The sequence below is a fragment of the Zingiber officinale genome, chromosome 3A (genome assembly GCF_018446385.1).
Source record: "Zingiber officinale cultivar Zhangliang chromosome 3A, Zo_v1.1, whole genome shotgun sequence".
NCBI classification, from domain to species: domain Eukaryota; kingdom Viridiplantae; phylum Streptophyta; class Magnoliopsida; order Zingiberales; family Zingiberaceae; genus Zingiber; species Zingiber officinale.
Genome location: NC_055990.1, coordinates 146,934,416 through 146,948,788, shown reverse-complemented (window position 1 = coordinate 146,948,788; position 14,373 = coordinate 146,934,416). Strand labels below are relative to the sequence as shown.

Below are 14,373 nucleotides of genomic sequence, written 5' to 3'. Positions count from 1 at the left end.
ACAGTTGCACGGGCACCATGGAAGGCCAGGGGTGGTAGCATTTGCCCTGTATTGATCATGGCATTGCTACCCACCGCTCTACTGGTAGCCACCTCATTGGTAGAGTCGTTTGGTTGATTCTCATGTTCACCTAGCACGACCTCTCCGTGCCTATTTAGCTCATCTTCCTCGAGCCTCAAGGGCTCATCCACTGAGGCCTTCCATATGGTCCTAGCTACAAAAGAAAGAGACAACCTTAGTTAGTTATAATATAAGACTAAAGCTACATCATTACCAAAAGTGAAGGGCAACCCAGCTTCGATCAGACTCGGCAAAAAATGAACAAGAGACTCTCTTAGAACAACTTGTGTATGTTGAACTTCAAGCCAGCTAAGGTCTCTGTCGCTGAAACAAAAGTGAACTCCCAGTGATAATCGCCCAACTCATGGATAGGTGGCAGATCCATTTGCCAACTGGTCAGTGTCAAGATATTGGAAAGTCTAGTTGGATGAAAAAAAATAATGAGATTTCTATCCCTTATTGAAAGGAGACATTTTGTCGAAAAAAATAGCCTTCGGTCGAGCTTGAAAAATAAAAACCACGACCTTCGATTTTTTAGGATAATAAAAAGAATGGAAGATACAAGGGTCAGTGGGATGTGGTACAAGAGGAAAAGGATGACTACCCCACATAGCAATCGGATAGAATTTGGGGCTAATTGTTGGAGAGGGAGGTGGAAGTATTGAGATACCTCATAGAAGAAACTAGGGATGGGGAATCACAGACCCCTAGAAATTGATCTCTAAAAAAGGTAATGTAACTAGAAGAAGGAAGATGAGGTCGATCAAGGGTATTGGGGATGATTATGTGACGGTCCTCCGAGTTCTTGAACGTGAGCTTAATCTGATCCACATGCCCACCATTAAGGTCAGAGAGGATGAAGGTATGCCATAGGGTGGGGACATGCATAGGGATCTCAAGGACCATGGTTTGAACCAGAAGGGAAAGTTACATAGTGTGGTGGAGAAACTTATTGGAGAAAAGTCAAAGGAAAGTTAAGAAATCATTGAAAACAATGAACTATGAGCACGAGAGAAGTAGAAGAATGCATGAGCAATTCACTTGGACTAGCGATACTTATAAATCTCAAGGACTTTGAAACACATCAGTTCGATTTCAAGGAAAAAAGATAAGCTAATTACCATAGTCATCCGATCAGGGAGCTGAACAGCCAAAAGCATAACCGTCAACTGTCACCTCGAAAAAATCATTAGGGGCATGGGTGAACCACAAGGTGGCATAATATAAGAGAGGATTTATGGTGTATATAACAAGTAAATCATCACCATGATATATCATTATGCGTATCACTGCACACATTTATAACACTTGACATATCTCTTTTCAAAGTGAATAATACCAACAATAAGCATAACAGCGTGACGTCATCTTAGGCAAGTGAGTCGATCAAAAAAGTAAAACCTGTGGAAGTCTAGTCAATTGGTCTCGGATCTCCTTCGACTAGACTTAATGATAATCTTATGATATGATGAATAGTGAAAAGCCCCTAGGCAGGGTCTGAACATCAACATGTCAGGATAGGTACAGTCAAAATTAAGATAGGTCAACCTAAGTAACCTACTTGGTGAACTCTTCTCATGCTAAGCGGCTTATACCGATCGGACATTCTGAGGGTCCAACTCACCATTCGAATGTCATCGGGGTCTAACTCCCCACTTAGCCATTTACAGGGCTCTGCTTCCCACCACACCCCGATTGACTAATGTCGATCAAACATCCCAAAGGCCCAACTCCCTACTCAGATGTCACTGGGGCCCAGCTCCCCACTCAGTTACTTATGGGATTCTGCTCCCCATCACACTCTGATCAGCTTATGTCAATCAAACATCACAACAGCCCAACTCCCCGCTCGGATGCCATTAGGGGAAGTTCTCCCGCTCAGTTACTTGCGGATTTAGTCACCCCCAATCGGAAACTGGGCTCCTTGCCCTTGGCCCAGCTCGCTACTAGTGGGACAAACGACTAGGCTTTCTGGCCCATGGACTCACTTAGTCATTAATACTTCACATGAGTTTGTCAAAGTTTCATGGAAACCATATCTATGAATAAATACGAGATACTCCTCTCAAACCTACGATGGGACTGCTGGAAGCATAGTGATCAGATGTGATGTCTAATAGAAACGTGATTTCTCATTAACATGAGGATTAAGAAAAAAATTGATAAACTCAGCTAACCCTAGGATGACCGGTCCGATCCTATGGAATTTTCTCACCTACCACCAAAGAACATGGGGATTAAGAAAAAAAATGATAAACACAATTAGCATAATTGACTATTATGGGGATTAAGAGGCATTGTAAAAGGAGATTATTCTCCGTTGGCGCATGTATACTAGTCCAGAAACTCACTTTCCATTCCACTATTCTTCTTCCATCCAGGATATTGACTTGACCATTGGAGTAGCCGTGTCAGAGACCTCCTGGCCTTATTGACGATCTTTTCCCTCCTCCTGCTTGTGCTTGCAGGCATTACCAACTTGAAGTATTCTTTCAATCAACCTCCATACTAGCTCAAAACTATCTCTCATCGCTTCCAAACGGAATTCAAAATAATGAATTTGTTTGAAAGGAAAAAAATGAAAGAGGAATCATTTTAATTTCTTCGGCTCCCTACCCTTGATCTAATGATCTATGATGCAGCGATAGGGCATTCAAGTTGTCACCCAGTCCCCCGCAGTTCGATCCCCAACTATGGCACATGTGTAAAAAAATTTTCTCCAAATGACACGTGCAACCAATGGATGCTAAGCTTCTTGGCCACCTGCCACGAGCGTTTCCCAATTTACCCTGATGGCTAATGAAAAAATTCCATAGGACTGAACTGATCATCTTAGGACTAGTCAATACAACTAACTACATTTATCATTATTTTTTATTTTTTTTATTATGTTGTTATAAACCAGGTGATCGAGTAACTCAAGTAGGTCGAGGGCAAGATGAACTTTGAGGTCTCTCATTATTAGTTTTTGCCCCACATCCAACTCGCTCTCAAGTATGATAAACAAGATCCTTCTCAAAAAAATTGTTAGAGCATCTCCAATAGAGTGTTAAATGGATATTATAATATCTATTTAACATCCCTCTCCATTGTGAATAAATATTATAATATCTACTCACAAGAAAAAGGAAACAGAGTGTTCAAAGATTTGAACACATCTGAGCACTCTCTCTCTCATTTTTTTTTAATTTTTTTTAAATGGTAAAATTTTTAATATTATTTAAAAAATAATAAAATTATTTTTTTACAAGTAATATTATTATTAAAAATAATATTAATAATAATAATTTAAATATTTAAAAATATATTTATTTAATATAATATAATTTTAAGATAATTGAATACTCATAAATAATAAGTGTTAATGTTAAAAGAGATGTGAATGAAAGAGATATGTTATTATAATGAGTATGTGACAATGAACCCCATACTTTTTGATGAGATAGTGAGTGTTAAGACATCCGTAGTCGTAAACCTCTTAAAGAGCTCTGCCACATCATTGTCACATCAAAAATTAAAAACCTTACTTCTTTTAAAAACCACTCTCTATTATCATAAAATCTCTTTTTTTTTAAATTTTATTTTTTTAATTCTCTCTTTATCCTCTCTCCACTAAAAATTTCATTTTTTTTAAATTCTCTCTTTATCCTCTCTCCACTATTTTTTTTATAAACATGGTCCCAAGATTTTGATACAGGTTTATAAAAAAAACTATAAACCCCACCTATGTAATAGAGGAGGGGTTTATATTGAGATATTTATAACATAAATTACATATTATAAATCTCCCACTGTAGATGTCCTTATAATGACGATGCATTATGATCCTTTAACTGCTCCAAAGATATGGAAAATGTGGTGATCCTCCATAATAATTTACGATTCCATGAGGCGACTCGTAGGGCTGTAAACAAGCCAAGTCGAACCGAGCTTTGGGATGTTCAAACTTGTTTGATAAAGTAACTAAACCGAGCCGAACTTAAAATGAACCAAGCTTTTGAAATCAATGTTTAAGCTTGGCTTGATTTATTTTTTATGAGCTTGACTTAAGCTTCATTCATTTAAATGTTATCAAACTCTCAATTCAAGCTTGGCTTGAGCTTTGTTCAAGCTTGGCTTAAGCTTGATTCGAGCTTGGTTCATTTAGATGTTATCAAGCTCTCAATTCAATTTTTTTTGTTGTTTGAAATTTTTAGTTGATTGATTGATTATTGAGCTTGATAATTTAAATTTATTTATTTATTTTTTTTATTTTATTATTTATTTAGCATATTGAAAAGAATTTTATTAATGAATATGGTTCATGAATATTGTTCACGAACTGAATATATGTGTTCAAACTTATTTATTTAGCTTAACGAACTGTTCAAGTTTATTTGTTTAATTAATCTTATGTATATTGAACGAACATAAACAAACTCTTACCAAACCGAACACCAAACTTGTTCACGAACGCTTGGTTCATTTACAGTCCTAACGACTCGGTTTGATCGGGCCCATAAGGAAAGAGATTGAGCTCAGCATTTGGACATTTGGGCCTTAGGAAAAGTTGAGCTACATAAATTATCATTTTGAGGAACAAACTACTGTTGTCAGGATGCTGGGCTCTTGCAAGACTATGAAAAATCGTCAACGTCGCACCTAAAATTCTCAAGGTAACACCACTTCAAATAAAATTCTTGTTTCAGGATGTCAATTTGAGTGAATAGCTCTCCCGTTCCAGATTAAGCAGGGTACCATAGTAAAGCAAGCTGCAGTCCCAGACCAATTCTCCATAAATTCAACAAAGAAGCTTTAGCTGAGATAACGAAGCGAAGCTTGCAAGAAATGAACTGCTAATACAATCGAACTAGGACATCAATGAGAGCATGAAACAAAGTTGAAACGAACAACGATGAAGCCATTAAGAAGATCACCAAAGACTTGAGGATTTTGCGCTTGAGATAAAGGCAGCACAGATGTTTTCTTAGATCAATTTTTTAAGTTTGACGAGTATTGTAAGATTTGCACTTGAGGCATTTTTGTCCTACTACATGATACTGAACCGCTGAGGCCGCTCCACAGTCATTGCACAAGATGCGAACCTGCAGTTGTAATTGAATGAACCCAGTTATTATTGTCAAATAGACAATAAATCTTCATTAAAAAAAAGAAAAATAATCAAAATTATATGACCATTCTGGAAGAATAATGAAAACTAAACCGAAAAAAGACAATTCAATCAGGGGCTACTATGTTCTTCATTTATAAAGCATCTTTAGCAGGAGTTCCTTCGCCCCTCTTGTCCACCAAGTAAACATAGAAGAATTGTTAGTCAATTCTTTTTTTTTTTGGCTTCTCTCCTGGGTCTAAGTAAACAGCATTAGGAAAGAGCTCATAGAGGTGAATGAAACTTGACCAAAAAAGGAATTAGTGTAGCAAATTTTAGAAATTTAATTGAATTGAATATTATATACTGTAGCAATTGAGCATATTGTTCTGGTGAATGGTTATATACTCAACGAGTATGAAATAGATTTGAATTACACAGTATGTAGGTATGTGCTTTAATGTAGCAAGCCGGTTTGTGTATGGGTAGCAAAATTCACCGGACTTTGTCCACAGCCACTGCCCCATACTTAGTCTTGCTGCAGTGTAATAACATTACCAGATCACAAAGATTATAGCGAATTAACAACCACATGCTTACTGTTACCCCATGGATACATGACACAAGTAAGCACAATAAAGACATAAAGAAAAGCGAACCTTCTTATCATGGTAGATTGCAGGCATCGGAGTGGCTGCTATCTCCCTGTCCATAATTTCCCACACTTTTGACATGTCGCATACAGACTTGGAGCAGAGAGGACATGCATACCTTCACGAGGAGATTTCAATCAGGCAAACAGAGTAACTTAAGAATCGTCACAATAAAGATGGCAGAAAACGTAGCAAGCTGAACTTACTGTAAATGTTGCTGCATTTCCTTCAAACATTGTACATGGATAGTGTGACCACACATCAGAACACTCACATCATTTCTAGACTCGAACAAATACTGCAAGTAATTCCAGTTGTTGAGAATGAAAAACTTAAATTTTCAGTAAAAATTTAAGATTTTTTCTTCAAAATTGACAAAGTGATATAAGAATACAAGCAATCTCACCTCAAAACATACAGGGCAATCATGATGCATTGCTCCTTCCACACATGGATGACTATTCTTTAACACAATTGAGTAGCAGCAACCTAGTCGAGAAAAAAAAACACTTCATCAAGACGGGTGTAATGATGAGTGAAAAGAAAAAAAATAGCAAAGCAAGTTGAAGAAAACAATGGCATCATAACAGCTATTTAATTATGAATCTCCAATTAGACTACACCGATTCGCATAACCGCTGTCAACTTAAAGCAATATACTGACAAGCAAGTATTAAAGTTTCTGACAACATGCTGAACTAAGTAGCTAAAAACAAGAAGCCAGAAGCCAGAAGCCAGAAGCCATAACACGAAGGAAGTTAGAATTATCTAGAAACTATTTAGAAAGATCAAGATAACAAAAATATTGAATTGAAGCAAAAGAGAGTTTGAGACCTGCCAGTAGCAAGAATAACAACTAGAACAAGGCAAAAGTGATTGTAAAGCCAAAACAATGAAGGGAAAAGGAAAAAATAGATGAGTAACAACAAAAGAATTTACTCAATCAGCCTACTGACTATGATTATGAGCATTGACAGAAGAATCTAAATGTAATTAGGAAACCCACTCAGCTGATAGACATTCAAATGCACACATAAACACAGCATGTATCTCCTATTACAGCTAACATACAAAAACTTTCAGTTTCCATCAAGTTCACTCAATCCATTAGCCAATCCTTATGGTATGAGCAACACCATTAATTTACACCTACACTGGAATATTTTGACAGATTAATAGAGACAGACAACAGATAAACACCAAAGCGATATAGTGAAGATGGTAACTTACCACATTTATAACAATGGAAAAAATTCTCCCGTCCACCAATCCTGACATGCCAAGGGATAGGTTAGTCAAAGCAAGATAAGTGTTCTTGAATCTAAAGGACATCAATAAGGTTTTTTAACAAAAACCTGCAAATTCCACAACCACCACAGTGGTATTGTTGCTTTGAGATCTGAAGAAACATAAAAAATTAACGTGTTAAAATAACCTTTCCTTGTTAGACTAGAACATAACACGATTTCCCAGATAATTGGTTCACTTACTTCATCATCGAACAGCTTGCAAATTCCACAGAAGTATTTACCCATACAAACGCCACAACTAATGCAAACTTGTTGAACCTGTAATAAGTAAAATGAGAAAAGTGTAATAATCAGTGAAGTCATGTTTAATCACAAAATTGCAAAAAGACTAGAGCATGCAACTTCACAATAGTAAAATTGGACAGCCAGTGTGTTCTCAGAATATTTAAAGCAAATACTCATCGAAGTGACTAAAATATGCAGAGCGCTTAGTGATTGTCAAAGGAAGAAGAGATTCAAGATAGGTGTTAAAGATCTTTAGGCATTGTGCAGTAGTTGACGATCGTTGCTGAGCATATAAACAACCATTTATTAATGGAACAACTATATGTGTTAGTCTATCACTTTGAAAATAATGAGCTAGAAATAAATACTTGCCTCTTGCTCAGTGCCACACAGTGAACATATAACCTGAAATGAAAACATAAGCCAAGTGAGAAAGCTCATCATTTATAAGAGATGAGCTTTTCATTTTAACCCAAAAAAAAACAATTACTTCTTTAACTTCTTGACGTGGAAGGTCGTGTCTAAATCTTCTTTCAACATCTATTGAATTCTGCAAACTCAAATCAGAAAATCAGTATAGTTTCAGCTTATATTGCATATGGAAGAACTTTATTTAAATAAGATGTAAATAAATAAACATAATTAGAAGGGGAAAAGCTACAAAATGTTATTTCTTACCTAGCAAATCAAACTGTTAAAAAGTTAAAAGAAAAACAAGATTAAGAGTTTGATAGAGTTTGCATCTAGTATGAAAGTCATCAGTTCAGATAGGAACAATATTAAACTCAAAAGTGATCATACAAGTGATAACAAGGAAAATATGCCATTTCTATGAAGTTAAATTGTTAGAAAGCAAATGAAAGAGAGTTTTAAAAGGAGATTGTATTTAGTTAGAAACATATCAGGCCAGATAAAAAGATGCTCAAAATTGAAGGCAAATGAGAACACTGACCATTGCCTCATTGTGGCAATGTCGGCAATCAAAAATCTTATTACAACATGGTGCGCGAATACGACATCTTCGTCGATAATGTGGGCATCTGCAAATGATTCAAAAGGTACAAGAATACATATGTGATCAGTAATATTTAAACACCTATGAAATTGTTGAAACTTAAAACATTTCCAAAAGGCAAAAGTCATTTGGAGAAAAAGAACATACCCATACATCATAAGACTATTGTCAAGTCTATCCTTGGCAGAAAGGTCAGAAGCAACTAATCTTTCTTCAGCTCTATAACAGCTTTTATCAGATGAGATTGGGCATTCAATCAAATTCTCACTCTCATTATCTCGGTATACTGACGTTTTTGGCTCCAAGATGGAAGATCCACAAAGGTCAGCTAAATCCCCCATATATTGAAGATTTGCTACCAGAGCTGATGCACCTGCAAATACAAGAATGTTTAGCAAACCATTTTCACCCATAGCGAGTAGTTGGTAGCCCATGAAACGAGGATAATTGTGCAAGACTGAAGGTATCTTCCACATAGCTGTACACTGTTTCATATCATCTATCATAGAATTATGTTGAACAGCTCCAATCAGCATAAGTCCAAGAGTATCAGGACATGATTTAGAACTCCATATATTAGTGCATATACTGCAGCAAATTATTCTTACTCCAGCTTGGAAAGGTGACACAAACTAATCCTTTGTATTCGAAGTAGTGTAATAACCAAATCGAACAAAATGCAGACCAGCAAGATAACCTCCCTCTGTTTCTGGTAAGAATAATACACGATAGAAGCCATCAAATGAAAGTGGAAGCAAAAAAGGTCTAGGAAACAAAAGGTCCAGATATGTAGATTTTTTGACAATTTCGACAAGGTAGGAGGATGCTTGAGTGAGCCTACCTTGACGTGCATCGAGCTGCATCAACAGTGTTTCTCTGATTTCTGAAAATCCAACATATATAGGTTGATCTTTGTCCAACCATTGTTGTTTCTTGTTAATAATTTTTTCCACACAACTTCAGTATGCTCTTCTCTACTCTCTTACCTGTGCCAACTACCCATTTGCAGATAGTTGACCACGAACATCTACCTAATCATATCTAATTGAGCACAATACTCATGTATATCCTGTTCACCAACAGTTTCAATGGATAAACCTGCATGAAGCTTACTGAACTTGGTTCGTTTCACCAGCCAGAAGAGATGCACATCAGGTAATCAACAAAATCCATCACCATGTGGATGAAAGACTTGTTAGTCCCTCCAAAGGATAAAATCAATGGGAAAAAAACAACAGTGTGCGGAAATTTTCAATCAGATTCTCCAAATGTGGTTCAAATAGGCAATACCCACCACAAAATTAACATATGATTTAGGATAACCATGGCACAGGAACATGATTTTTGATTTTGTGTATTCCCTACACAAGGGACAGGTGAGCTCACCTACTTTCCCATTGCACATCACACGATTGAGACCAATTACGCAATCTTACTTCAGTGTTAAATAATATGTAGACCTATATCGATGCTACTATCCTCATTCTTAAGTGGCCTGTAATTGTGAAACAGAAATTCTTGCTTACTCTAAAGAGATAATCGTAAGATTAACGAAAATACAGATAGTAGATGTATTAATCGAGGACGAAGAAAAAGGATAGTCATAATAGCAAATGCATTTAAAGAAGAAATTGGAAGAGAGAGAGAGAGAGAGAGAGAAAAGGAATGAAGTGCGAGATAGCAGAGTTTTATGAACCAGAAAACAAATAATCTAAATAATCCACCCACGGACTGCTAAAATTTCCTAGCTATATCCTTTCACTAAACCAAGCATTTCGGTAAACAATCAAATAACTACTGGAATAAAGGCAGAAAATGACAACTACGAACAGAGGCATGATTCAGTATGAACAAGACAACCAAACAAAAATTGCCATCATTAGATTCTCCAATAAAATCGCAACCTACACCAAATTGCTACGACCATTTGATCTACGCTGTGATCGTCCAAAAAACCACCACCAATCGCTCATCACAGAACAAAACATCTCTTTCCACTAAAGGGAAAGCAACACATGAAATTGAGCAACCCTAGACTAACAAAATCACTAAACAGAAGCAATAAGACAAGCGACTGCAGCGGATAATCCACCAAAACAACTCCAACAGATAAACTACAGGAACAAAAGAGAATCAACCGAGCGAGAAAACAAAAGGGAAAGTGGCAGAAAATCTGCGAGACCGGACGAACTTCTTCGACGATCGACGAGATCGGACTGCAAAACCCAGGGACGGAGATCGCGATCGAGATCAGCTTTCGGATTCGCCTTGGCTTCTCCGGTAACGGGACGCGAAGGGACAGCGGAACTCGTTGATCCAGCTGTTCGAGATAGTTCGACGAAGGTCTTTTATAGCAACCGAGAGGCCTCTATTGAAATTACTATCGCGCCCTCGGTCCATTCCACATTCGCCGTCTTGCCTTCGCCAAAAGCAGAGCAAATTTGGAATTAAGCGAAAACAGTGGTAATTAATGAAGGTATATGTGGAATGGGAGTTGCGTCACGGAAGAGCTGGTAACAGATAAAGCTTTGATTTTGCAGCTGGGCGACGAGGATGGGGTCAACACGTATGACGTGACGAGATTGATTTCAAATTTCGAAATAGAAGGAGATATTTTTAGCGGCGTGGGACCGTCGTCGTCGGCACGGTGCCACGGTCTGATCCTTATCCGGCCGTCCTCGATTTGGCTCCATTTATGACTTTGACAGCTCGCCACGAAATCGGATCGTGCAGCCCGTTACGCTACCGGGTCGAGACTCAAAACGGTGCGGGCTCATATTTAAGGGCCCGTTTCAGGCGGATAGGCCTCCGGTTTCTAAGGCTGAAAAAGTCGGATCTGAACAATTGCGCCTCCACTCTTTTACGACGTGCAATCCCGTCACCAACTTGTGATCAACAAGGCAATTATTATTCGATTAATTAATTCATTTATATATTTATTTTGAATACTTTTTTTTAAAAAGAAATCAGACCCTCGATTCAAAGTTCAAGCCTCCTCGTTCTTTCCCCAGCGATCCACGTCGCCGCTTTGGCCATGAATCGCGCTTCGACGAATCAGCCGTCGGTTTAAAGACCCAAATTGCCCCTAAAATTTATCAAAATTATCTCTTAACTGTGAGTTAAGTGTATGGGGTAAAAGAAAATATATTTAAGAAATACATAGGGGCGAAGTGTAATTTTCACATTCCCAAATGCCAAATGGGCATCTATTTATTATAAATATTCATGTATTTCAGCCCTGTACCCTGCTCTTCCCAAGCTTGTTCGAGAAGAACAAAAACCTCGAAGCAGGCGGCCGCTCCTCGGTGTTCGCTCGATCGATCTGTAACAAGTAGCAAGGAGGAGGAGATCGCCAGAGGAGGAGGAGGATGATATGAGGAGGTCACTTGATCGGGATGATCATGGCCTCCCTCTCCATCTTCTGCTTGTTCTCCTTGTCTTCCCCCTCGCCGCCTCCTGCTCCGGCGGCCATGGGCACGAACGGCGGCTCCGGCGGATCCTCCAAGACCAATTAGGAAATAGTTCCTCCGACTTTCTCAATCCCCACCTCCGAGACGCCTACATTGCCCTCCAGGCTTGGAAACTCGCCATCATCTCCGATCCTTTGAATCTCACCAGCAACTGGGTCGGCCCCAATGTTTGCGACTACACCGGCGTCTTCTGCGCCTCCCTACCGTCCGACCCCAGCCTCACTGTCGTCGCTGGCGTCGATCTGAATCATGGAGACCTCGCCGGGTACCTCCCCTCCCAGATCGGCCTCCTCTACGACGTCGCCCTAATTCACATCAACTCCAACCGATTCTGTGGCACCCTCCCCCGTTCTCTACGCCGTCTCACCCTCCTCCACGAGCTCGACGTCAGCAACAACCGCTTCGCCGGACGTTTTCCTGACGTCGTCCTCCGCATCCCCTCCCTCCGCTTCCTCGACCTCCGATTCAACGAGTTCGAAGGCTCCGTGCCACCGGAACTCTTCGACCGCGACTTTGACGCCATCTTCATCAACCACAACCGGTTTGCGTTTAAGATCCCAGACAACATCGGCAACTCCCCCGTCTCCGTCATTGTACTCGCGAAGAATCGCTTCCATGGGTGTCTTCCGGCGAGCCTCGGTAACATGTCGCAGACCCTCAACGAGATCATCCTAATGGATAATGGCCTCGACTCCTGCTTCCCGTCAGAGATTCAGCTGCTCAAGAGTCTCACTGTGCTCGACATCAGCTACAACAAGCTCGTCGGACCACTCCCTGAGTCCATCGGCAGAATGCATAGCCTCGAGCAACTCGACGTTGCGCATAATCTATTCTCGGGCTCGATTCCTCCTTCGATCTGCAGCCTGCCGCATCTCAAGAACTTTACGTACTCTTACAATTTCATCACCGGGGAGTCTCCGCAGTGCTTCGAGTTGAAGCTCTACGACGATCGGAAGAATTGTCTCCCCGAACAGCCGAAGCAGAGAACGGTGCGACAATGCCAATCATTCTTGTCTCGTCCTTCCGTTGATTGCTCTTCTTTTGGCTGCAAACCTTTTGTGCCACCGCACCCGCCGCCGTCACCTCCTCCTCCTCATTCTCCGCCGCCACCATCTCCTCCTCCACCCTCTCCGCCGCCGCCATCTCCTCCTCCACCTTCTCCACCGCCACCATCTCCTCCTCCACCCTCTCCCCCACCACCATCACCACCTCCTCCTTCTCCGCTGCCGCCATCACCTCCTCCACCATCACCTCCTCCGCCATCACCTCCTCAATCATCACCACCACCTCCCTCCCCTCTACTCCAATCGCCGCCTCCCCCTTCTCCATCGCCGCCCTCATACTGCGTTCGATCTCCATCGCCGCCACCGCCTCCAGTCTACTGCTCAAGTTCCCCATCTACACCCGTCTACTGCCCCCGACCTCCATCGCCTCCTGTCTACTGTCCACCTCCTCCGCTACCTCCTCTCGGCTCTCCTCCGCCACCGGTGTATTCTCCACCCCCACCTCTACCGAGCCCTCACCTTTCTCCTCCACCACCTCCAGTCTATTTTCCACCTCCCCCACCGCTTTCCTCACCGCCTCCACCTTTTCCGCCTCCGCCACCGCCATTGTACTCCCCACCTCCACCACCCCCATTGTACTCCCCACCTCCTCCGCCGCCCTCGCCCCCACCTCCACCGCCCTCGCCCCCTCCACCGCCTCCATGCATCGAGCCTCCGCCTCCGCCACCACCTCCTTGCGTTGAGCCACCACCACCTCCATGCATTGAGCCACCCCCACCTCCATGCATCGAGCCCCCATCGCCTGCGCCCTTCCCATATGAAGATCCTTTCCCAGGCGACGTTGGAGTCCATTACACATCACCTCCCCCTCCTCATCACTATTAATTCTCGTTCTGTTTCAGAGTTTTTTTTCCCCTCTTCTCCTCAAAGTTAGGATCTTTCTTCACGGTGAACTCTTCATCAAATTTCTCGGTTTTTTTTGGTTTCTCTCTTCTTCAATGCCCTTCCTCCACACACCAAACACCAGATTGCCTCGAGAAGTTGCAGACATGGGAGGCACGGAGAGAAGGAAACATCGACAAGGAGAGCTTGTTCTCTACTTGGCGACCACACTGTCTTCTGATTTGTCAAAAAATTGAAAAGAAAACTCTTAGAGCGCATTGCAGCGTAAATTATGTATAGTTGACTTGATATTCCATCAGCCAAGTATATCATCAGTGTTGCTATCCTTCTCTCCTGCATCCCCTGTGTTATTGCCAGTTGTTTTCACTTTATAGGTTGTTTAATTGAGGATATCAAATATCAATTTGGTTGGAGCTTTTTTTTATTTAGAAAATCAAAAGAGTGTTCTTTTTTATATATTTTTTCTTTCAAATAGAATTAAAATAGCTATATTTTAAAGAGCCTCTCCTTCCCCGGTTAAAAATCTTTCAAAGATTTGAATTCTAATTGCAGTGTATTGTAAAACGGTAAATTTAAGAACTTTGGTGCCTTCGTGGACGTTTTTCCATTTGTCTGGATGATCAATGGGATAGGATCAGACCGGT

At 40.6% G+C, this 14,373-nt stretch overlaps 2 protein-coding genes across 2 annotated transcripts; one reads left to right on the top strand and one right to left on the bottom strand.

Annotated features, from left to right (window-relative positions):
* Positions 1-4,859: 4,859 nt before the first annotated feature.
* LOC122052705 (probable E3 ubiquitin-protein ligase RZFP34) lies at positions 4,860-10,689 on the bottom strand. Its single transcript, XM_042614377.1, has 12 exons — positions 9,194-10,689; positions 8,500-9,061; positions 8,290-8,377; positions 7,828-7,887; positions 7,710-7,742; positions 7,293-7,370; positions 7,158-7,201; positions 7,033-7,073; positions 6,209-6,291; positions 6,009-6,100; positions 5,809-5,920; positions 4,860-5,144 (listed from the first exon to the last, which is right to left on the bottom strand). Exons 2-12 carry the CDS (start codon positions 8,886-8,888, stop codon positions 5,040-5,042), a joined length of 1,125 nt encoding a protein of 374 aa, XP_042470311.1. The 5' UTR covers positions 8,889-9,061; positions 9,194-10,689; the 3' UTR covers positions 4,860-5,039.
* Positions 10,690-11,595: 906 nt separating this feature from the next.
* On the top strand, positions 11,596-14,137 carry LOC122052703 (leucine-rich repeat extensin-like protein 4). The gene has a single exon (XM_042614376.1). The coding sequence runs from the start codon at positions 11,726-11,728 to the stop codon at positions 13,709-13,711; it is 1,986 nt and encodes a 661-aa protein (XP_042470310.1). The 5' UTR covers positions 11,596-11,725; the 3' UTR covers positions 13,712-14,137.
* The last annotated feature ends 236 nt before the right edge of the window (positions 14,138-14,373 follow it).